Source organism: Ranitomeya variabilis, chromosome 1 (genome assembly GCF_051348905.1).
Source record: "Ranitomeya variabilis isolate aRanVar5 chromosome 1, aRanVar5.hap1, whole genome shotgun sequence".
In the NCBI taxonomy this organism is placed as follows: domain Eukaryota; kingdom Metazoa; phylum Chordata; class Amphibia; order Anura; family Dendrobatidae; genus Ranitomeya; species Ranitomeya variabilis.
The window spans coordinates 982,181,379-982,207,101 of NC_135232.1; the positions used below are offsets into that span (position 1 = coordinate 982,181,379).

The following is a 25,723-nucleotide window of genomic DNA, read 5'->3' on the forward strand; positions in this document are numbered from 1 at the left end:
GGTTCCCTCATTGCAGCCAATGTCGGGGACACTGCCGCTCCCTTTGAGTGACTGGTCACTTCCTATACACATGTAGTAGAGACCGGTCACTCAAGGGTAGCGCGGCGAGTAAAAGCCACCAGGGACCGGCCTCTTGGACTAGTCACCCGAGCCGCACCGTCCCCAGATGACTTTTAAATGTGTTTTCCCTGAAACATCGCAACATTTCCGAGTAAAACATACATGGCTGAAATGTATAGATTCCTGCAGCTTTCCTTTCAGAGGTAATGTGTTTTCTACATTTAGCGCTGCAGTTCTGTGAGTTGTGACGCTCCTCTGTTACTCCTGAATACGTTACCAGGGTATTACAATTTGAGGGAGGGGTGTTCTTTGCGTACTCTCGCATTGACAAATCCGTGCCACTGTGAAGATACCCACCATTGTGATACAGGGAAGGTAACTCCCACTTGTCTATTTATTCTTAGGTTTGTATGACGAATAGAACACCACAGAGCAGAATATTTTTTCCCGTCTTTTTGGATCTATTCTCCTATTTGGCTGGAGGTGGGAAATACATGCTAAAATGACAGAGTGTGAACGAGGCCAAATCACCCTGATGATTTCAATAGAGGCTTGGAGAGATCTGCTGCTTGGGGACGCCCTGCTGGGAAATCCCTGCGTCTGTAGAATGACATACCGCTCTCGGGCCTTTCCTTAGACCTAACACTAATGTTTGCTGCTCCTAAATAATTCCACACGGTCCCTGCACTGTACAGCAAAGTGCTCACTGCAGCATCCTGGAGATCCAGGGCATGGGAAAAGTGGAGTTTGCAATGGCGTCCAATCCATTGCCAAGTCTCATCTTCCAGAGGCCCTTTTGAAATGACAGTTGTGCCATCGGTGGTTGCAGTAAGCAATTACTTGACTTCCTTTTTTCTATGATTATTTTTTTATTTACCCATTTTAATGGGTCTCAGGTCTGTCATTTATTAAAGCAGGGGATGTTTATTTTAGGAAATGGGAGGGAGGGGGGTATAAGTGCCCCTCTAATCCTGTAGTCATGGCTCCGTGCTGACGACCTCATTTTCCTGTTGGATTTCTGGTACTTATTCCATGGAGCATAGATATATTAGACAGTATGACAGCTGTTACCATAGCTTATACCTGAGTTTCTATACACAGCGGCAGTGATGACGTGAAGATGAAGCTTTAAATGTTTCCAGAAAACAAAACATTGAGAACTGTGCAAGTCTTTGCTGCAACACTTTGGAGAATTCATTTTGGTCAGTTTTAAATACCATTAAGACCAGTCTCCATAAAACCCGATGTACGTATGCATACGAGTGCACATATGTAGAGACACCTCTCCTCTGCAGTGACCTCGTAGTTAAAGGGGTTGTCCAGCATGTGAAGACTGCTGGATTATCTTCAGGACAAGCCATCCATATTAGATCAATGAGGGTCTGACAATCTGCGTTTCTATTTTACATACTACACCTAAGCCGCAAGCTCTGAATTGATCTAGAGGAAGGTGAAAGTCTTACGGGGAACCTGTGATCAGATAAATCAGAGCCTGGCTGTATGATGGCACCCATGTAACGTTTACTATGAAATGCAGCATTTCAGAGAAAACCTGTATGATAAGCCTTTCCCCACTACATGTGATTGACAGCTCACTCACTATGTACACATATGGGAGAGACTTTTCAATCAACAGCATGGTGGCTCAGTGGTTGGCACTGTTGTTTTGCAGCGCTGTGGTTCTTGACTGAAATCCCACCAAGTACAACATCTGCAGGGAGTTTTTATGTTCTCCCTCTGTTTTTGTGGGTTTCCTCCCACCATCCAAAGACCTACTGATAGGGAATTAAGATTGTGAGCCATACTGGAGATGGAGAACCATAGAATGTTACAGTTGGAGTGGACCTCCAGAGTCATCATGTCCAACCTACTGCTCAATGGGGAATCTTTTTTTTCCTGCGAAGGGCCATTTGGATATTTATACCATCCTTCAGGGGCCGTACAAACTCCGCCCACAAAGTGCATCCTGACTCTGGCACTGGTGTCAGGACGTCATCTTTCATTGCATGCCCTTCAGTATTCAGTAGTGAAGGGCATGCAGTGCAGTGTGTGCTAACAGAGCAAGAAGAAATTAGTGAGCTGGTGGCAATCAAAATACAGCTGCCTGCCCAAGAATGCGGTCCCTGAGAATCTGCTGGGGGGCCTGATAAAAGGTCATCAAGGGCCATAAAGTGCCCAGGGGCCTGAGGTTCCCCACCCCTGGTTTACATCAACATGTGTCAGACAAAGAAGAGATCCCACCAAGTAAAATTAAAAACAATGATTTTATTGAACAGTATTAAAAACAAAAGTTAAAAAAAACAGGAATGCCGATTTATAGGGGATGCCAAGCACTATATTAAAAAATAAGAAAAAATAAAAAATAATAATAGCAGCACAAGGGAAAAACCTTACACTGGTAAAAATCCAGCAAAAAATTGTAGTCAATATACCTCCTTAGGCTTCTTTCACACTTCAGTCTTTCGGCGTCAGTCAAAAACCGCCATTTTCGTAAAATGGCGGATCCGTTTTTTTTTTTTGGGCGGATCCGCTATTTTCCCATTGACTTGCATTAGAGACGGATTGTGGCGGATGGTCGTCCGTTCCATCCGCCTTGCGACGGATCCGTCGATATTTGGCGGACGTTGTCTAGACATTGACGGACTTTGTAACGTTTTTTGTCGCCGGCAAAAAGGCGGAACGCGGCGGATCCGTCGCGTCCGCCTTTTTTTTGAATGGGTGCCTATGGGCGACGGATCCGTCGCGATACGTTTTTTGGCGGATCCGTCGCCTCAATCCGCTTTTTTTGATTGAGCATGCTCCAAAAAGTTGCAACTTTGCCCAGACAACCCAAAAACTATATAAAGAGGACAGGTCATTCCCAAATGTACCAGCCAGCAAGAGAGACCCTTCCATGCCCGAGAGACCCAGCCAGACCCAGCCAGCAAGACCTCTGCCAGCAAGACTTTGCCAGCCAGGCACTGCCATCCAGCCAGAGAGGCCCTGCAAGCCAGAGACACTCTGCCAGCAAGACTTTGCCAGCCAGGCACTGCCATCCAGCCAGAGAGGCCCTGCAAGCCAGAGACACTCTGCCAGCAAGACTTTGCCAGCCAGGCACTGCCATCCAGCCAGAGAGGCCCTGCAAGCCAGACCCTGCCTGAGACAGCCATGTGAGTACTGCCATCCAGCATGCATGCATGCATGCGTGCGTGCGTGCTTGTGTGCGTGCGTGTTTGTGTGCGTGCTTGTGTGCGTGCGTGCTTGTGTGCGTGCTTGCATGCTTGTGTGCGTGCGTGCTTGTGTGCGTGCTTGCATGCTTGTGTGCGTGCGTGCTTGTGTGCGTGCTTGCATGCTTGTGTGCGTGCGTGCTTGTGTGCGTGCGCCTGCCTGCCCTGTTTATATGTTTTTCATACTATTTAAGCTGTTATTTTTTATAGCTGAGGTGTAAAAAGTGTTTTGTGTGTGTGTATAAATGATGTGTGATGTGTTCTGCATTTTTGTTGTTATCCCAAATGTTATAGTATTTCAAATAAAGAGCAGTGTAGCTCCTACTGTACCATTAAAAAAAATAAATTTTTTTAAAAAAATAGTAATAAAAATTACACCAAACTGTCAGTAGTCTCATTTCAAGATAAATGTAATATTGGGTAAACATGCAGTAAAGGTTATATATATAAATGTGTAATGCAAATCTTGTGTATAGAATATGTTATCCGGTTTTAGAAAATACAAACTGTAGGGTAATCATAATTACCAATTTTTGGAATTGGTATTTTAAGTTCGAATGAGGAACATTTTTGATAAGGTTTGATAGGTGGCTTTTACCAACATGCGCATTGCGCATATCAATTTCAGTTTTGGTGTTGCTTTAAAGGGTTCTTGGGGGGTTTTTTTGGTGGGGAAACAGGGCTAGAGGGTTTGGCAGCTTGTGCATCAAGCATATCTACCATATAAAGTATGACGGTTAGAAAAAAAATTTCATTTTGTGTGGGATGAAATCTAAAAGTTTTTAAAAAAGATGTAAGTGTTAAATCCTACAGCTGCATCTATCCTTGTGTATAGTAGCTTAGAACTGTCTGTATACTTACAGATACTTGGGACCAAGAGGTACGCAAAGACCATAATGTCTTCTTCTGAGAGCCCCCCAGCACATCAGCAGCAAACTGAGGTATTGTATTTTTTTTTTTTTTCTTTGTTCTGTAAAATTTTTTGGTGATACAACTATGGTCATTGTTTTTTAACCCTTTATGTGTTCTGTATTCACAGGAATATGAAGCAGAGGGGCTTACAGAAGGAGACGGACAGGGTGGAGAAAGACAAGGAGCGGGAGCGCATAGTGTAAGTTTTGAACAGACCGATCCTCACATACAATGCACTACACCCAACACAAACATTCATGACAGCACACACAATACATATGCCTCGATCTAAGAACATTATTAATTTTTTTTTTTACATTTTTTTTATTAGTCCTCACAATCCGGGGCTCGACATAGAGTTCCTCAAAGCACCTCCCATAGTCGTCGGAATGATAATCGCGGCGGTCGCCGAAGAGTAAGTTCCTTTTTGATTTGTTGTGTAGTAAAATGTAAAATTCATGTGTTGTAATCTTTCCCTTTTTATTGTTATATTTTTCGTAGGCTTCACAGCGTGCTCCCGAACAAGATGATGAAGAGGAGGGCATCGATGTGAACACCCTCATCGAAGCAGTACAAAGTAGGGAGCCGCTGTGGAACATGTCGGACCGCCGCCATGCTGACCAGTTAATCACCCGACGGCTATGGGAGGAAGTGTGCAGTGCTGTTATGGATAACTGGGAGGAACTCGATGCTGGGGCCCAGGATCTAGCGCGTAAGTATTCACACTTCATAACCTTATTTTAGCATGATTTAATGTGGTGTATAGTAACCAATTTTTGCTATCTCTTTCCAGGTAACAGGATTATCGTGCGGTGGCGGTCAATCAGGGATCGCTTCAAGAGGGAGTTTAATAAGGAGATGCAGGCCCCGAGTGGATCTAGAGGACGCAGGAGCAGATACAAACATGCCAGAGCCCTGTCGTTCCTACGGTCGACGCTGCTGAGCAGAAGGTAAATATTCAACACCACATATTTTCAGGCAAACTGAAAAAATGTGTAACCTTCAATTTTTTTGCAGCAAGGGCAATTGTAATATAAAGATACTAATATTTTTTTTCTTCTTCTTTAACAGCACTTTCTGCAGCACTCGGGAGCCTGCATCAGAGTTGCAGCCCTCTGGAGCGATCCCTCGAGAGTCCGCCACCGGCGACCACGTCGACCCCTCTGTTTCTGCACCTACCCTTTTGTTTGATCCCTCAGCCTCATCCACCAGCGCTGGAGCAGCAGGGCGGACTTCGTCACTTGAAGCTGCAGGTGATGAGTTAGAGTTCCCTTTACCCCACCCCTCTGCCACTGCCGCAACTTCTAGACCAACTTTGTGGTCAGGACGGCAGCGCCAGAGAGGTCAGGAAAGGAGCTATGCGCCTGACTTTTTGCATCTGAATGCATCCTTTCACAGTGCCATCAAGCTTTTGAGTGAGCAAACGTCTGCTGGGTACAATATGCTTAACAAAAGCATACTTGAACTCAGCAGTCGTCTTGATAGGATGCAATCAGATGCAAACCAGTCACCAAGGCACTGTTTTTTTCAGGCGGTCCTCAGGCACATGGAAAATCTAACTCCTGACCTGCAGATGCATGTGATGCAAGGCTGCCACACTGCTCTAGCGCAGGCGATATCCCATGCCCCTCCACCTACCCTTCATGTGTCAACACCTTTCCCCTCTCAATCCACCGTCTATCCTCCCATCCGTCCTCCTCCTGTACGTCCTCCTCCCGTCCATTCTACTCCTTCGTCATTTGTTCCTTCCCCCCTTAGTCTTTCCCAGTTTTTAACGTCCCCCTTCCATTCTTCCCCTTTAACTTCTCCGTTATCAATCCCAGCAACACCTTCATACCTCACACACACCACATCTGCACCTCAAGTCTCTACACAACCTCATGTTTTCACCACCCATTCCACTTCTGTTCCTCCCCGTGATGTCCTGTCCCCCACTCTCGACGTGGTCCGCCCGCCTGTCAGCCCCTCCGCTACTATCTCCACCCAAAACTATGAGAATCTGTAAAAGTCAATAAATAAACAGTTTTTTGGTTTAAAAATTTTTTTATTGTCTTTTTTTTTTCTTTTAATTTTTTAAGTCACCAAGGTTATGGCAATAGTAACATTAACAGTGTTTAAAGGGTACCGTTGCAAAACATACAATGCTGCATTAAAGTACAAAGATTTTGTATGCAAACAAAAATTGGTATTTTTACAAGTATAAAAATAAATAAATTTTTTACACCATTTCATACTGCCAGTCAACTGATCCTGCAGGAGACATGAAGTAGTCTGCAAAACTGTCCCGCATTCTGCAGACTGCAACTGGACTGCGAAAAGTGGGGTTTTGGTAATCCCGTAAGGTGCTTTCTGAAACATTATCCTCCAGGGAAACTTGTTCTTTTGATAGAACAAAATTATGCAGGACAACGTACGCTTTGACCACATCATCGACAGTTTCAGTCTGCAGTTTAATGGCAGTTAGTAGCACTCTCCATTTGGCAGTTAGGATGCCAAAGGCACATTCCACTACTCTGCGTGCTCTGGTTAAACGGTAATTGAAAATTTTCTTCCTCTGGGTCAGTCCACTACTTCCAAAGGGTTTAAGCAAATGTGGGGAAAGCTGGAAGGCATCATCTCCAACACAAACAAATGGTAACGGTGGACCGGTGGTTCCAGGGAGAGGTCTAGGGGGTGGAAAATCAAATGTCTCTCCATATAAACGGCGCCCCATTGGTGAATTTTTAAAGATTTGTGAATCATTTGCACGTCCATACGCACCTATATCCACAGCGATGAACTTGCATTGTGCGTCAGCTATGGCCATCAACACAATAGAGAAATACTTCTTATAGTTATAAAACTGTGACCCAGAGCCTGAAGGTTTGACGATCCTTATGTGCTTTCCATCAACTGCTCCAACACAATTTGGAAACTGGCAAATCTGATGAAAAATTTGGGCGATCTCCAGCCACCTCTCCTGTGATGGCTCTGGGATGTATTCCACTTGTAGGCACTCCCACAATGCCCGGCAGGTATCTCTGATGATCCCCGAGATGGTGGATATCCCAAGTCGAAATTGAAAATGGAGGGATGAGAAGGACTCTCCAGTTGCAAGGAATCTGTTAACAAAAAGACAATACTTAATAAAAAAAATACAAAAAAAAACAACACAGTTATAAGTCTGATGAATGAGAATCATTTAATAAAAAAAATGACTTACCGAATAGTCACCATGAGACGCTCTGCTGGTGATATTGAGAATCGCATCTGGGTGTCTCGTCTCCGTATACAGTCTTCCACATAGCCCAATAAAAATTCAAAATTTTCAGCTCTCATCCTCACATAATTGAAGAACTTTTGAGGGTTTTCCCTTAGTTCCATGTAAAGCGTGGAATAAACACCACGGGTCATACGTTGTGCTGTGATGGGATGGATCCACAGCCTTCTCTTACGCCGCTGCCGTAGGATTCGCAGTCTTCGTTCCTCCCTCTCTCGAACGCTGACTGCCAACTGATTTGCCTCAAAAGTAAAATCTGCATAGATCTTTGCAATGTTCGCCAGGACTCCTTCCATTTCTGCCACTTTCTCTACAACCTTTCAAAGATGTGGTGTAAATACACGCTATATATAGTTTTCCAGAAGTTTCCAGTAGCCAATCACATTGAAATCCTCCCCTTTTTAAAAACGGATCCGTCAAAAAACGGTTGCAACGGATGTAAAAACGTTCACAACGGTTCTAACGGATCCGTTTTTTTAACGGATTAGGGCAGCTGATCCGTTAAAAAACCGGATCCGTTAGAACCGTTTTTGAACAAAATTTGACGGATCCGTCGATCCGCCACGATGTCGGACCCAACTGACGCCACACAACTGAAGTGTGAAAGAAGCCTTAGTATTAATCCATATACATAGATTGATATAGATATAGATATATTTACAACTGCTATCAATAAAGTCCCTTACAAAAACTAAGTAAACACCACAGGATCAAAACAGCATAAATATAAAGCTGCCAGAGTTATGTGGACCAAAAGATCAAGGTCAGTATCCAAATATAGCCAAATGTAGTGCTCTTGACTATAATGAGACTAGAGCTGGCTATGTAAGCTATATAGTGAGCTCACCCAAGACCATAAAGATCTAGTTAATATTAACCATACATACACGTAGCAGATGCCATAAATGTCAGGTGTTTACCTATAAAGGTGCTCTAGGCGTCCCCTCACCCCGACGTGCGTTTCGCCACCAGCTTCTTCCGGGGGCGGAGGAGATGTGAGATGGCGTCTCCTCATTCATGAAGCATTTTGGATTTACAACCTGGACACCAGAACACCAAACGGGCTAAATAAACTAAATGAAATTATGTTTCACTATTGAAATGATTGTTACGTCTCCCAGATAATGTTTTTATTATTATGCCTTTTTTTCTTATTCATTTATAGAAATTTTAATTAGTGTCTATTGCCTCTGTCTATTTAATTATATAGGTTTATGTAGTTTGCTGGTATTTCACCTTTTAGGACCTGAATTTGTCAGCTGACATTTGATTAACTTTCTGATTGGTTCCTACAAGCTACATAAGACCCACATTGCCAGCAGGCATTTAGCTTTGATAAAGAGCTGTTCCAGATTGACACATGTCGCTTTAACCCCTGAGATTCACATTTATCCAAGGAGTTTTTACCGCTGTATCACTTTTTATGTTGGATGAATAAAATATGAAGAATTTTAAAGGAGCTGGAACATTATCACATTTTCTTTGTGATATTTTATCATAGACTTACCCCAAATATGCACAGTCACTCAGTTAAATGCACTTTTAATAAATTTATATTTCCTCCATTAGGCTTTGATAGTAACCAGCTAAAACCAGCCAAGGATTGCACCCCCATTGAGTACCCCAAACCTGACGGCAAGATTAGCTTTGATCTCCTGTCATCTGTGGCTCTAAGCGGTACGAACCATGAACATGACCAGCCTGCACATCTAACATTACGTGATGACAGTATACCAGTCAACAAGAACCTTGCGATCTACGATGGCCCAGAGCAAAGGTTCTGCCCGGCAGGTGAGTGCCAGCGAGACCCAAGTCCACAACTTTCAGGACATCTAATTTTTATTTTTCTTTCCTCCTCTTCACGCCATCACTCATTTGAAAGCTTTCTCGTCTAATAATCATTTCAGTAAAGAAACTACTATTCGCGGTATTGGGCAGTCTTTTGACATAGAAGCAGCTAAGTGTGTTTTGACACAAACAGATATCAGACTAATTTCGGTCCGTTCACATCAATATTAATCTAAATGAAATAATACTTAAACCTTTTGTTACAATTTTTTTCATGCTCCTTAATATGAGACTACACAGCCTATACTTTCCATTGTATCCATACTCCGCTCTGTGAGCACTCCTGTCCTGTGCACTTCACTGGGGGTTTTAAGCAATCAGTGGGGGTCTCAGGACCTGGACTGTCTTCCCCCAACCCCGCTCTACCAATCAGCTGAAATCTGCATGGCACTGACTGGATAGAAGCGATGTACAGGGCAGACACAGCAGTCCTGTATTTAGTGGCCGCTATCATCTCCAAGTCTCTTGACGTGCCGTACCTCGCAGTGGCCCTAAGCGATGCACAGGACTGCTGTGTTCTGCCCCTTACTCCGTGTATCTGTCTGCTGGGTGTTGGACTCATATTGGTGACTTACTTTAATGTCCTCTATTATTCAGTCCTGACAACCCCTTTAAGGGATACAAAAAATAAAGAAAAAATGAAAAAGGGGAATCTGCCACCACCTTTTATGCATCTCACTGTAATGTACTAAGGGGTAAACTGTCAATCTGAAGGGAACCAAATTCTGAGACCCCTGTGAATCGGGAAATTTTTTATTTTTTTTATTTTAGATACTTTGCATGGCAAAACAATGATCAATCTGTACGTCTCAGGCTGAAATGTTCTATCCTGAAGGTTCAGTGACACTTTTACCCTTGTTCTCGTTTCAGGTGTCTATGAATACGTACCTCTGGAATCGGGGGAGGGCTCACGGTTACAAATCAATGCTCAGAACTGTGTGCACTGTAAGACCTGTGATATTAAAGATCCAAGTCAGAATATCAACTGGGTTGTACCCGAAGGTGGCGGCGGACCAGCCTACAATGGAATGTGAGCGACCCACCCTGGAGAGCAGTATTTTTTATACATTGACTGACTGGTACCAACCACTGGTGCCAACTGCGGACACCAGAATGGTCCTAGGAAATAAATTTCAGGCTTTGATCGAATGTGAGTCGAGAGCTGTGGATTTCCACTATTGCTTGTGGAAGGACACAAACACTAATGTAGAATGGGCATCCAGTGTCTGCTTTGGAAGATGGTTGATTGTGCCAGTAGGTTGCCTTATCGTATCGGGTGGAATTGAAGACTACTGTGAGACGTGCTCAACACCGGCGATGGACAATGCCTTATCTAAACTTAGAGGCCCTGGTTCATCATTTGCCGATTTCCACTTTTGTCTTGTGGTATTCGTTATCGTTTTTTGCACCAAATTCTTCAAAATGTTCATAAATTTGACAAAGTTCATGTTTTTTTCTCGTTTTTAAATGGTTTTTGCAACTCTTTAGTGAAAAAAGTTGAATGTTTTGCTAAATGGTGCAAAAATTGCTGCAAATTACTGGCATACTGAAATTTACATCAGGGGGGGATAGGAGTGGAGTTGTGCAAAATGTTTTTAAAAAGTCACTATTAATGAATCAGGTCAAAACACTTGGAGTCACTAAACTCTACCCACAAAGTGGATGATAAAATAAAAATGGGAGCCCATATAAAATAAAGGTACCGTCACACTAGGCGATATCGCCAGCGATCCGTGACGTTGCAGCGACCTGGATAGCGATATCGCTGTATTTGACACGCAGCAGCGATCTGGATCCCGCTGTGAAATTGCTGGTCGCTGCTAGAAGGTCTGCACTATATTTGGTCGCTAGGTCGCCGTGTATCGCCGTGTTTGACAGCAAAAGCAAGGATACCAGCGATATTTTACACTGGTAACCAGGGTAAACATCGGGTTACTAAGCGCAGGGCCGCGCTTAGTAACCCGATGTTTACCCTGGTTACCAGCGTAAAAGTTAAAAAAACAAACATCACATACTCACCAGCGCGTCCCCCAGCCTCTGCTTCCTGACACTGACTGAGCGCCGGCCCTAAACTGAAAGTGAAAGCACAGCGGTGACGTCACCGCTCTGCTGTTAGGGCCGGAGCTCAGTCAGTGTCAGGAAGCAGAGGCTGGGGGACGCGCTGGTGAGTATGTGCTGTTTGTTTTTTTTAACTTTTACGCTGGTAACCAGGGTAAACATCGGGTAACTAAGCGCGGCCCTGCGCTTAGCAACCCGATGCTTACCCTGGTTACCCGGGGACCTCGGCATCGTTGGTCGCTGGAGAGCAGTCTGTGTGACAGCTCTCCAGCGACCAAACAGCGACGCTGCAGCGATCGGCATCGCTGTCGCTATCGCTGCAGCGTCGCTTAATGTGACGGTACCTTAACTTATAAAATAATAAGGTGCAAACAAAAAAGGCACAATACTAAAGAAAAATCGGGCAAAGCCAATGATGAAATCTGGGCCAGAATGTTCGAGATGTTTTCTATGTTCCACATTTTTTAACAATAGACCTTTTTTCAAAACCCTCAGCCTTTAATGCATCAATCTGTTAAAGCGAAGCCGTCACATATCGACTGACCTAATTCAGTGCAGACACCACAGCTTTCAGGTTTGCTGCTGCAGCTTCCATGCGCCCGTTCCGCTCTAGCACAGTAGGATGTAGAATTCCTGATTTCAAAGACGCCTGTCCTGGTGAAATAATCTCTAATCTTCCCTAATGGAATGAACCATTTATAGATTTTATTCTCTAATTGTACTGTTTTTTATTAACCTATTTCTTGTATGATTCTGGGGCAACCATCTTGCCTCATCTGATATAATCAGCGTTTAAAGTCACACAGACCATAGGAACCTAAAGATGGAGATCAGCTCCTGTTCTCTTAAGAGCTCTCTACTAGTTCTGCTCTCTACCCTATACATCAAATACCAGAAGTGATGGCAGCTGATCGGTGGGGGTGCTGGGTGTTAGACCCCCACCTATCTTACATTGATCACTATAATAATGAGAAATAAGGCTACGTTCACATTTGCGTTGTGCGCCGCAGCGTCGGCGAAACAACGCACAACGCATGCACAACGCTGCGTTTTGCGACGCATGCGTCCTTTTTTTGCTTGATTTTTGGACGCACAAAAAATGCAACTTGCTGCGTCCTCTGCGCCATGACGTGTGTGCCGCAGTGACGCATGCGTCGCAAAACGCAAGTGCAACGCATGTCCATGCGCCCCCATGTTAAATATAGGGGCGCATGACGCATGCGGCAACGAACGCTAATGTGAACGTAGACTGTATGATGCTGATGAGTGGCTTTATTTTGGCACACGCTCCATTAATTTAAGCTTAGGGAAGATTAGGAGATTGATATCACTGGATCCTTTTAATTCCTCCTGACAGCTCCAAGAGCACATAGAAATATGACTTGATTATGGGGGAAGGAGGCAATTGTGAACATGCGAAGGTCGATCGGGGGGACGTGATCAAGTAAACATCGTGTCCCCCTGATTCTTCAGTGATATTGAGGGAGACTTATCAGGCTGCCTTTTGTTATCCATAGGAACCAATCAGACCTCTGCTTTAATTTATTAATGAGCTCTGGTAAAATGAAAGCTGAGCTCTGATTGGCTGCTATGGGAAACAAAGGGAATTCTTACTCTAAAACCGCTAACTCTCCCGCATTATGTGGTTCCGTTGTATGGCATGTCTACAGCAATATTGCCACTATTAAAGGTTCAACCCTTGTAAATTGTCAATTTTTTTGTTCTCCAATTAATACGGATCGCCATTCCTGTGAGAAGACACTCCAGCTTTATTCTGGTGTGAATCCATCCGATGTCTTGGGGTTCATGAAACTGCGCTATTTACTTATCTTGACTGCAAAAACCACCGGTGACCTCTGCTCTGGATCGTTCATTGCCCATGTTCTGATAGGAAATCTGGAAAGTGTATTACATAACCAGCCGCCACCATGTTGTTACTGGACTCTAGCTCTTCTTTCTAGCACACACTTTTTTTTGTAGCTTATTGAATGTTGAATTGCCATAAAATCAATTTTAAAACTCCACTCATGAGATGGTAATTAGTGGGTGACTAGTTGGGGTGTGAGTGACGTGATCTGCCAGAGATGTCACTGCCGGCTCTTTGCAAATCGCGCACATGCAAGCAACGTTCTGCCAAAGTCAGCCAGCCACAGAGGAATAACACATGGTCGCCAGCACCGATCTTACAGCCCCCAATGAATCGCACAACTCCATGGTGGATGACTGGCTGAATCTGGTGTTACTGCTGCCTTTCTGGGCATGCACAGTGTCTGTGGGAGCATGGACCTGACCCGATTTCTCTGTACATTGCGATTTAGGCAAAACATTGCACGTTTGCAATATCTGTAGAAACTGTGGTGATGTTGCTGTTGCAAATCGCGTTGCCTGCACTCACAGGGGCGTGTTGCCATCATTAGTGGGATTACCATATTGTGTACAATTTTAGAATTGATTTTGTGATCCAACAATCAATAAACCACAAAAAGATGCTTGTTGATATGCAGATTTAGGGTTCCGTAAAGACATGGTGGCAGTTTTTGGAGGCTTGGGCCACTGACTGGACCCCATTAAGAACTGTGTGTCATCGTTGGTATCTATCGTAAAGGCTCTGTGAGAAATTGCACATCTAAGAGTGGCTACACATTGCTGACCTCTGATGTCTGCAAACTACACAACTGATGGGAGTATCCGAACGCCCCACAGAGGTTTCTAACGTTTGTAGAGCAGTATGTAGTGTCTATAGTCCACCTGATTGAATATTTGTGTCACGTGAAGTGTATGGCCGAGGGGGTGGGGGCATAACGGTCACTTGATCCTTTCAGTTAATCAACAGTCTGAAGCAGGAAGAAAAGCCTTCATAAAAGCCACTGTGCAAATTTATCTAGGATGTGTAACTTTTATTTTCTCTTTTACTTTCTCACAAAATGTCTTAAAAAGAAAATCTGTTGGGTCCAAAATTTATATCAAAGCACAGGTCTGTGTCCTTAAATTTAAAAAAATCCATTGGATAGTTTGAGAAAACATTCTTTATCTACTGATGCAAATGATGTGCTGAATAGGCAGGATAAGGCATCTGGTGCATTCTAGGTTAAGGCTACTTTCACACTAGCGTCGTGTGACGTCTGTCGCAATGCGTCCTTTTGGAGAAAAAACGCATCCTGCCAAGTTGCCCGCAGGATGCGTTTTTTTCTCCGTAGACTTGCATTAGCGACGGATTGGCACACGTCGCATCCGTCATGCGACGGATGCTTCGTGTTTTGGCGGACCGTTGGCACAAAAAAAGTTACATGTAACTTTTTTGTGCGCTGCATCCGCCATTTTTTTTTTTTTTTTTAACCATTCAAATTTTTATTAAATCAGAAAATGACATACAAGGAGAACATTCCCAATCAGGGAAACAGAAAGGAAAAAGGGAAGGGGAAGGTACAGAGAAGGGAAGGGAAAGCATAAAATAGCAGATAATAAATCCAGCACCCACAATGTCACACCCACGGAGGCATAAACAAAAAGAACGACGTCAGAGAAGAAGCCATATTAGAAATCATGGGACGAAACAAGAGGAGGGGCAAAGGACGATGAGCTCCATAAATTCCACCATGATAGCACCTTGTTTTTATTTGTAAGACAGTCAGCGGTGATAGCTTCATTTCAACTGAAATGGAGGTTGATTTTAGAAATAAGTTCGTTCCTGGAGGGAACAGTAGGCGATTTCCAATATTTGGCAATACAAAGTCTAGCTGCCACCAGGATGTTGGAAATTATAGGCTGTAGGGGAGAAGGGAGGTCCAGCAAGGAGATAACGAGAACTGCCAAGGGACCCGTCAGAGCAACAGGGAGATGTACCACCTCGGCAATAATAGCTTCACCCTGGCTCCAAAAGGCTTGGATGCGCGGACAGCTCCACCAAACATGGGCAAGGGAACCCATGGAGTTACAGCCCTTCCAACAAAGCGGAGAGGAAGCATGATTAAATTTGGCCCATCTAACGGGAGTAATATACCATTGGAGCTGGATCTTTTTAGACTGCTCAAGATGCCCAAGTCATGAGTAAAATTTAGAAGGGTGAATCATAGCATTATGCCAATCATCCAAAGAAGCCTCAAAGGCAAGGGAAGATGTCTGCCACACAAGTCAGGAGCGCCTTATATAGAATAGAGATGCCGTGAGGTAATATAGTGCCAGGTCTAAAAAAAAATCGATGTGCCGGAGATTCTGATAAAAGAAACGGTGCACCCAACAATTTGCGGGGCCTCAAAAAACTGCGCACTTGAAAATATTGAAATAAATCCTTGGGGGACAGGGAGTAGCGAGCGCTTAAGCCAGCGAATTCAAAGAGACCATCCGAGCCATAGAGGTCAGCCACCCGCAACAGACCACATGCCCTCCAAGAGGAGAGAGAAATGTTGCCTATCGCCTTTTCTAAAGCTTGCAAAGAGACGTAATGATACAAAAATGAAAAGTGAGTTGGGGTCAGGGCTGCCCAGAGTTTCAGAGCAGTTTTCATTGTTCTGAGGCAAGGGCCCCCCGAGGGGACCTGGAGTAGTTGAAGCTCTAAAAGAAGTTTGAGGGAGTGTTTGGGGGCATAGTGTGATGCCATCAGGGCATGACAGGCATCACTGCTGTATGGGGCCCGGAGATGAGGAGCAAAAAGGGGGGCCCGCCGCCCGAGCACGCTGACAACCCGGTCCGCGCTCTGCTCGGGCCCCCTCTGACATTTTATTCATGCTGCTGCAGCTGCTGCGCTGCCATTGAGCCGATTAACTACCTGTGGGCTGGCGTCTCCGCGTCTGGCGTGTGTAAATGCAGGCTAAATGAGCGCTGTAGCTTTAAGGGGCCCGGTGCATCATGGGCGTGTGACGTCACACGCTGCCCTGCTCCACTTCCTCATTCCGGAGCAGAGCAGCGTGCGGTGTGCCACGTGCCTGCTGCGGACGGCGGTGGAGCAGACGGCGGAGCAGAAGAGGCAGGCCGGCGGCAGCAGGGGACCACCGCACGATGAGAGGACCGAGGACGTGCAGGATGCTGGAGCTGCTCTGCAGACCGGACCAGACGAGTGGAGCCGGCGGCGGGCGAGCAGGGTTAGTACCGTCCGTCCGGACTCCGGATGCAAACAGGGCCCGGGGGTGAGGGCCTGGGGGTGAGGGCCCGGGGGTGGGGGCCCGGGGGGGGGGGGGGGTTATTTGCTGCCTGCCTGCACGGGGGTCTGATTCAATGCACGGGCCCTGTTTGAATCAGACCCCCCATGCAGGCAGGCAGCAAATAAACCCCCCCGGGCCCCCACCCCCAGGCCCTGTTTGAATCAGACCCCCCGTGCAGGCAGGCAGCAAATAAACCCCCCCGGGCCCCCACCCCCGAGCCCTGTTTGAATCAGACCCCCCATGCAGGCAGGCAGCAAATAAACCCCCCCGGGCCCCCACCCCCGGGCCCTGTTTGAATCAGACCCCCCGTGCAGGCAGGCAGCAAATAAACCCCCCCGGGCCCCCACCCCCGAGCCCTGTTTGAATCAGACCCCCCATGCAGGCAGGCAGCAAATAAACCCCCCCCCGGGCCCCCACCCCCGGGCCCTGTTTGAATCAGACCCCCCGTGCAGGCAGGCAGCAAATAAACCCCCCCGGGCCCCCACCCCCGGGCCCTGTTTGAATCAGACCCCCCGTGCAGGCAGGCAGCAAATAAACACCCCCGGGCCCTCACCCTCGGGCCCTCACCCCTGGGCCCTGTTTGAATCCGACCCGTGGTGCAGGCTGAGGCAGGCAGCAAATAAACCCCCCCCACCCCCGGGCCCTGTTTGGGGGGGCTTATTTGCTGCCTGCCTGCACGGGGGGGTCGGATTCAAACAGGGCCCGGGGGTGGGGAGGTTTGTTTGCTGCCTGCCTGCACGGATTCAAACAGGGCCCCGGGGGGGGGGGGGTTGGTTTGCTGCCTGCATGGATTCAATGAGGAGGGGGGGTTTGTTTGCTGCACATTCCAACAAGGCACAGGTGGAGGTGGTACACATATAAAGTATCCTTGCGTCCGTATCCTTGTGTCCCTGCTGGATACGGGGGCAGAGATGCTGGACACGGGGGCTATGAATGATGCTGGACACGGGGGCTATGAATGATGCTGGACACGGGGGCTATGAATGATGCTGGACACGGGGGCTATGAATGATGCTGGACACGGGGGCTATGAATGATGCTGGACACGGGGGCTATGAATGATGCTGGACACGGGGGCTATGAATGATGCTGGACACGGGGGCTATGAATGGAGATATGGGGTATGATGAAAGACATGGGGGCATAACTGGAGACAGATCGTGCAGGATCATGGGGCAGGATGGATATGATGGAGACAGATGGGGCAGGATGGGGAGATCATATGGTGCAGAAAGGATACTCATGAGGGCAGGATGGGAGAACATATGGCTGACGCCAGGAATGAGACACACGGGGCCAGGATGGCGAATATTATTACCATAGGGACTAATTAAGGGATATTATTACTGCAGTGATGTATTTATTTTTTGAGGACACTGTTTTAAATGAGGGGGCGGTCCTGTTACTGTGTAGAGTGACACTATGTCGCCTCTTTTTCTTTATGCGGTGTAATGTAGAAGTTGGGAAAAATTAAGTAACGTGTTCTACAAGCGGAGCTCGAGATAACTCTGTTATTTCCTGCAGAGACGAGTCCTGGCTGGAAGACATGATGGCGGTCTGTGCTGGATGAAAGATGAAGGACTTCACCAAGAGACGTCACTGGTAAGTCAGTGTTACCTGTACACTGACACTATACACTGTATACTATATACAGAGCTCCTGTGTATAATTTCACTAGTGATCACTGTATTATCTGTACACAGACACTGCATACTAAGTACAGCTCTCCTGTGTATAATGGCACTTAGGCCGGGGTCACACTGGTGCGAGATACGGCCGAGTCTCGCTGGTTAAAAGCAAGCTGTGGCACCTGCACTCCGGAGCGGAGCGTGCAGCTGCATAGCAATACATGGAGCTGCACGCTCCGCTCCGGAGTGCCGGTGCCACAGCTTGCTTTTAACCAGCGAGACTCGGCCGTATCTCGCACCAGTGTGTCTCCGGCCTTATGGTGATAGTGTGGTGCTTTTTTTTTATTACTGATCAGAATTGTAGTATTCAGTCACTATGTGGTGGTAATATGTGGTCTGGACATGGTGTTGCGGTATTTGTCCCTTGTATGTGATATTATTCGATCACTGTGGTGGTAATATGCGGTCTGGTCATGGTGTAGCGGTATTTGTTCTTTGTATGTGATATTATTCGATCACTGTGGTGGTAATATGTCATCTGGTCATGGTGTAGCGGTATTTGTTCTTTGTATGTGATATTATTCGATCACTGTGGTGGTAATATGTCATCTGGTCATGGTGTAGCGGTATTTGTTCTTTGTATGTGATATTATTCGATCACTGTGGTGGTAATATGCGGTCTGGTCATGGTGTAGCGGTATTTGTTCTTTGTATGTGACATTATTCGATCACTGTGGTTGTAATATGTCATCTGGTCATGGTGTAGCGGTATTTGTTTTTTATGTGATATTATTGGTCATTTAAAAAATTGAAAAATAAATAAAAATATACCTAAATTGTTTTGCATATTTTAACAAATATTTAATAGGTTACAGCAGAGTAGGGCCTCACCAAAAGAGTCTACCGTGTTATGGTGGCGGCTTACAAAATCTTTTGGCCAAAACAAAAGCTGCCGGCTATATGTGTGATCTGGTGATGGGAACTGTTAGGGTACTGTCACACAGTGCCATTTTGATCGCTACGACGGCACGATCCGTGACGTCGCAGCGATCGTATGATTATCGCTCCAGCGTCGTAGACTGCGGTCACACGTTGCAATCACGGCGCTGGAGCGATGCCGAAGTCCCCGGGTAACCAGGGTAAACATCGGGTTACTAAGCGCAGGGCCGCGCTTAGTAACCCGATGTTTAGCCTGGTTACCAGCGTAAACGTAAAAAAAACAAACAGTACATACTCACATTCCGGTGTCTGTCCCCCGGCGTTCTGCTTCTCTGCACTGTGTAAGCACAGCGGCCGGAAAGCAGAGCGGTGACGTCAGACGTCACCGCTGTGCTCGCTTTCTGGCTGGCCGGCGCTCACAGTGCAGAGAAGCTGAGACGCCGGAGGACAGACACCGGAATGTGAGTATGTACTGTTTGTTTTTTTTACGTTTACGCTGGTAACCAGGGTAAACATCAGGTTACTAAGCGCGGCCCTGCGCTTAGTTACCCGATGTTTACCCTGGTTACAAGCGAACACATCGCTGGATCGCTGTCACACACAACGATCCAGCGATGTCAGCGGGAGATCAAGCGACGAAAGAAAGTTCCAAACGATCTGCTACGACGTACGATTCTCAGCAGGGTCCCTGATCGCTGCTGCGTGTCAGACACTGCGATATCGTAACGATATCGCTAGAACGTCACGAATCGTACCGTCGTAGCGATCAAAATTGCACTGTGTGACAGTACCCTTAGGGTATGTGTCCACGTTAAGTAAACGCTGCGTGTTTGACGGTGCGTGGGGCCACAGCGTCAAACACGCAGCGTCCAGATGTTCCAGCATAGTGAAGGGGATTTTATGAAATCCCGTCTCCACTATGCGTGGTAACACGCACCCGGCGGCCCTGCGACTCCGGACATACGGCGCTTCTTTTAAGATCGCTGCGCCGCCGCAAGCTATAACACAGGGCCCTATGTGTGGGGTGCGATGATCCCGGATGTGTGCAATGAACACATCCGGCATCATCGCGTCACAGTAGGGGGCGGGGCTTAGCGCCGAGCGGGTTTGCCGCTCCGACGCAGCAACCGCCGGCTATCCTGAAGGTGGACACGTACCCTCAATGTGTGATTGGTGAGAAGTGGAGTTTTTCCAAGAGAGAGCGGTGGGACTGTGGACAGTTCGAGGGGTGGAGCGTGGAGGCGGGGCTGGGGTGGAGCCTGGGTGGAGTCTCAAGGGGGCCCCGAAAATGTTGCCAGTATGGGGCCCCGAAATTTCTAGTGGCAGCCTTGGATTCAATTGTAAACCAAGTGAGGGGGGAATACCCCTCCCACCACAGTTTCAAAGGTTCCAAGATTGAAGCCCTATAGTAGGCCTGCACCCTAGGGGCGCCCACCCCACCATCTGAATATGGGAGGGACATTACTTGGCGTTTAATTCTATGAGGTTTTTTATTCCAAATATCCAAAATTGAGCGTTTGAAAGGCTGACAGAAATTTGAGGGGGATGGATAGTGGCAGACAACGAAATAGGTATATAATTTTGGGCAGAATTAACATTTTAGATGTTTGAATTCTCGCCATCCATGACAAAGAGGAGGTAGAAAGTTGGTCTAAACATTTTTTGATGTCTAGGAGGGCTGCCTCACAAGGCGGACAATATCAGCTAGCCTGGTGATTTGAATGCCCAAATAGGAAAAGCCAAGAGGGGACCAAATGAAGGAATAACTAGACTGGATCTGTAATTGAAGAGGGACCGGAAGAAATAGGGCAAAAACTGTGGATTTGGTTAGATTGAGCTTGTAATAAGAAACCGCGGAGAACTGGTGAAGGATCGAGGAGATTGCGTTTAGGGAGTTGAGAGGATTAGAACACGTCAGTACTACGTCATCCGCGTATAAGCCTATCTTATGCTCAGTGCCCCCTACTATCACACCTCCCACCTCCGAGGATTGACGAATTATGGCGGTGAGGGGCTCCATAATCAGAGCAAAGATGAGAGGGGGCAGCCCTGGCGGGTCCCATTAGAAATAGGGAATAGTTGGGATTTAAAGCCAGCTGAATGCACAGAGGCACACGGGTTGGAATACAAAGCCATAATAGCTGAAAAAAATCCGACCAGTGAGACCAAATTTCCCTAGAGTTAGTGCAATGTATCTCCAGTGCACCCTGTCAAACGCTTTTTCAGCGTCAAGTGACAGGAATACACTGGGGAGGCTCCCCCTCTCCACTACATCCAGCAGATCAATCAGCCGCCTCGTACCATCTCTGGTTTGCCTATCCGGAACAAACCCAACCTGGTCAGGGTGAATGAGTGAGGGCAGCACAGATTGTAGCCTATTAGCCCAAATTTTAGCGTAAATCTTTACAATTCAAAAGGGCAATAGGACGGAAATTCCCCGGCGAGGTTGTGGCCTTCCCCGGTTTGGGGAGCGTTGCTATAGAAGCCTCCAAACCCTCAGCTTTAATGTTCCCGGCCAACAACCAGTAGTTAAATAAATGTAGAAGGAAGGGGGAAAGAGTGGAGAGAAATTGGGCATAATAAGGAAAAGAGAAACCATCTGGACCCGGAGATGTACGTTTTTTAGGCTCTCTGATTATTTGTGAGATTTCGGACTCTACAATTGGGGCATTAAGAAAAGACAACTGTTCCGCGTTGACTGCAGGGAGATTGGCTTTGGCCAGAAAAGCGGATATTAAGTCCCGAGAGGGCTGGGGAGTATCCGGGTCTGATTTAAGGTTGTAAAGGGCATGGTAGTATGAAACAAACTCCTCAGCTATCTGAATTGGGTTATAGATACGGGAACCATCAGGTTTAAGCAGGAATGGGATTTTGGATTGAGCTTCTCTTTTTTTGACGTGTCTGGCCAACATAGCCCCCACACGGTCACCCATTGAGTAAAATTTAGCTTTGGCTGCCCTCAGGCCGTTCTCTGCTCTATGAAGAAGCAGCTGACGGACCCGAAGGCGAGCATTGGTAAGCTCAGAGAGTAGTTTGTGGGTCTGAGATACTTTATGGGCCGCTTCAAGGTGGGCTAGTTCATCTAAGACTAGTTGTAAAGCCAGATTGTACTTTCGTTTAGCTAATGCAGCCATTTAATGAAAAGGCCACGAGCCACAGCTTTGTGAGTGAACCATAGCGTATCATCAGCCACTTCTTTGGAATCGTTAGTGGCAAAAAACTCTTGTAGGGCCTTCTCAATGAGCTGAGAATTAGAATGAGGCGCCATTGCGAGGGAGGTCTGATGGCCAGAGGGTCTCTCAAAGACAATGAAACTGGAGCATGATCCGACCAGGTAATGTTGCCTATAGATGCAGAAATGCAGTGGGGGGAAGGCTACGTCATCTACCAACACATAATCAATCCTGCTGTAAGAGCCGTGTCGAGGCGACAAAAAAGTATAGTCTCATTGCAATGTAGGTATCTCCAGATGTCGTGAAGGTGGTAAGAATTGATAAGTGAGCTCGCCTCTGGAGAGATGAAACCGAACAATCAAAATGCTTAGACATAGGGATATTAAAATCTCCTGCTACTAGTTTATGACCGTGTTGGATGGAACCGAAAATTTGGAAAAAGTTGTTGAGAAACTTTAGCTGACCAGAATCAGGGGCGTAGATAGAAGCAATAGTGTAAGGGGCATTGTTAATCAGACACAAGACTATGACATATCTACCTAGGGGATCGGTCTCACAACGAATCAATTGAAGAGTTAGCCTTACTAAAGAAGATAGCCACCCCAGCTTTTTTCGTGCAGCTGTTAGCAAAGAATTGGTGTGGGTATAAGCCTGAATACATTCACCCATTGTCATGCTCGACCAGATGTGTTTCTTGGATATATATGATGTCCTGGTGGCTTTTAGCTAGCTGACGCCAAACAACTGATCTCTTACCCAGAGAGTTGAGACCATTAACATTAATGGAGTATAAAGAGATACTCATGGGCAAAAACTAAAAAAAGAAAATATGATAAGTGAACACACTATGTGAGATCTCCACCGTAGGCAACTAGGACGTGGACTTCTGACGTGTGAAAAGCTGTGAGAAAAAAAACAGGGGGGGGGGGGAGACACCACAAACAGATAATTAACAAGTAATAGAGAACCATTCAGGGAAATCCTGAGTCCTTTAGGTGAAGAAAAAAAAAAACAGTTCACCTCTGGGGCAAAATGCTAGAACCAGAGAAAAAAAAAAAAAAGTTAGCCGACCCAAGAATAGATATTCAACAAAAAAAAGAGATTGAACAAAATACTCAGTTAAAGCGGGAATGTAGACAGGAACCATTGTAGCAGTGATCCTCAGGCAACCTTCCACTCCGGGTCAATGCGATGCTTGCCGTTTTAATTCTTTTCAGATCCAGGAGAGGCTGTAGACGACGGGGAGCCGGGAGGGGCCAGGCCCCATTAAAGGTACCTTCACACTAAGCGACGCTGCAGCGATACAGACGATGCCGATCGCTGCAGCGTCGCTGTTTAGTCGTTGTGTGGTCGCTGGAGAGCTGTCACACAGACGGCTCTCCAGCGACCAATGATGCCGAAGTCACCTGGTAACCAGGGTAATCATCGGGTTACTAAGCGCAGGGCCGCGCTTAGTAACCCGATGTTTACCCTGGTTACCATTGTAAAAGTAAAAAAAAAAAAACACATACTCACATTCCGGTGCCCGGCGTCCGCTTCCCTGCACTCCTCCTGCATCCTGTGTCAGCGCCGAACATCTCCGGCATCTCCCACAGAGCAGAGCGGTGACGTCACCGCTCTGCTTTACGGCCGGCGCTTACACAGGATGCAGGAGGAGTGCAGGGAAGCGGACGCCGAGCACCGGAATGTGAGTATGTGTTTTTTTTTTTAACTTTTACAATGGTAACCAGGGTAAACATCGGGTTACTAAGCGCGGCCCTTAGTAACCCGATGTTTACCCTGGTTACCAGTGAAGACATCGCTGGATCGGTGTCACACACACCGATCCAGCGATGTCAGCGGGAGATCCAGCGACGAAATAAAGTTCTGGACTTTCAGCAACGACCAGCGATCTCACAGCGGGATCCTGATCGCTGCTGCGTGTCAAACACAATGATATCGCTAGCCAGGACGCTGGAACGTCACGGATCGCTAGCGATATCGTTTAGTGTGAAGGTACCTTTAGACAAAACTTTCGCCGCCTGCGCCGGAGTTAAGCAGGTGGTAACCGAGCCATCTTTGCGGATAAGGAGCCTAGTTGGGAACCCCAGCAGTATAGGATGCCTTTTTCTCGTAGAATTGAAAGGAGTAAAAGCTTTGCGTAGGGCTAGGGTGCCCGGGGACAGGTCAGGAAACACGGCAATACCAGCAAAGGGATCCGGCAGGGAAGGTTTGGCCCTCAATGCTTGCAGGAATTCTTCCTTCATGTCAAAAAAATGGATACGGGCTAGAACATCCCTAGGAACAGAGGGCCCCAGACTTGGCGGTTTAGGAATGCGGTGAATGCGATCGATTACGACATCTGTTTTAACATGATGTGGGAGGACCGCAAGTATGAAGTCCTGGAGAAAGCCTTTCAAATCCGCCGCAACTGCTTCCCCTATGCCCCTAAGCTTAATATTGTTTCTTCTGGATCTGTCCTCTAGGTCCAGAGTCTTAGCATGCATTTTAGTAGCCATTAGGTGAAGGTTAGGTTATCGTGTGCGTACCAAAGTTCGTTGTGGGAAGTTACCAATTCCGCTATTTTGCGCTCCAGGCGGTCCGTGCGATTCCCAATTTCCTCCACATCACCCCTTAAATCCGCCAACATGGAGCGCATGTCCTCCTGCAAGGAGGTGCGCAGGTCCCGCAGCATACCTCTAAGCAGGGACGCAGTGGCAAGGCCATCAGGGAGCACAGCAGCAGCCACCAATGATGATGACTGCGAGGCTCTGCTCGCAGCACGAGATGCCCTGGGAAAAGACGGCGCCATCTTGGGACTCCGGGGCGGCTGGGGAGAGGCCGCAAAAAAGTCCACGATGCGCCTGGAGGAGTTGCGGGAGCCGGTCCTAGACTTGCCCATGCACTGATCGGTGACACAGGTACCGGCGGTTTGTTGGAGCGGAGGAGCCGGGAGGGAAGAGATTTGAGCCGCTGTAAGGTTCCTGCACACGGAGCTCCCGCACTGTGCGACCTACTCCATGAGCAGACAGGCCACGCCCCTGCGTCCGCCATTTTTGACTGCGCATGCGGACAAAACTCCGCCCCCTCCTCCCCGAACATTACAATGGGGCAGCGGATGCGTTGAAAAACTGCATCCGCTGCCCCCATTGTGCATTTATTTCACAACGGACGTCGGGCCGATGCATGGCGACGGCCCCGTACAGACGCTAGTGTGAAAGTAGCCTAAGATGCCACGATGAGTTTTCGATGCAGCATCTTTGCTGCCTTCTTTTCTGCAGCCAAGACATGCTTTCTTGGCCATCCAAATGCATTCAAAACACTTTCAGCGTTTGTTTTTGGGTACAGTACATGTGTAACAATGTTAGGCCATGTGCTCACAATCTTTGCTTTCTATGGGTGAAAACAAGCTGCAGGACATGACATGCTGCGGATTTAATAATTGTTGCAGATAAAATAAAATCTATGTATGAGATTTCTGATCTCTCATAGCTTTTAGAAAAGCACTCCTATTACCGTAAGT

At 46.8% G+C, this 25,723-nt stretch overlaps 2 protein-coding genes across 2 annotated transcripts in view; both read left to right on the top strand.

Annotated features, from left to right (window-relative positions):
- ETFDH (electron transfer flavoprotein dehydrogenase) overlaps positions 1–10,434 on the top strand; it is a 53,460-nt gene extending 43,026 nt beyond the window's left edge. Inside the window, exons 12-13 of the mRNA XM_077279410.1 lie at positions 9,007–9,228; positions 10,156–10,434. Coding sequence (XP_077135525.1) covers positions 9,007–9,228; positions 10,156–10,319 — 386 coding nt within the window. The 3' untranslated portion in view covers positions 10,320–10,434. The remainder of the gene's footprint in view (positions 1–9,006; positions 9,229–10,155) is intronic.
- Positions 4,342–6,202, top strand: LOC143782015 (uncharacterized). The gene is made up of 2 exons (XM_077269099.1): positions 4,342–5,128; positions 5,250–6,202. The coding sequence occupies exons 1-2, from the start codon at positions 4,932–4,934 to the stop codon at positions 6,181–6,183; spliced, it is 1,131 nt and encodes a 376-aa protein (XP_077125214.1). The 5' UTR covers positions 4,342–4,931; the 3' UTR covers positions 6,184–6,202.
- Positions 10,435–25,723: the final 15,289 nt, after the last annotated feature.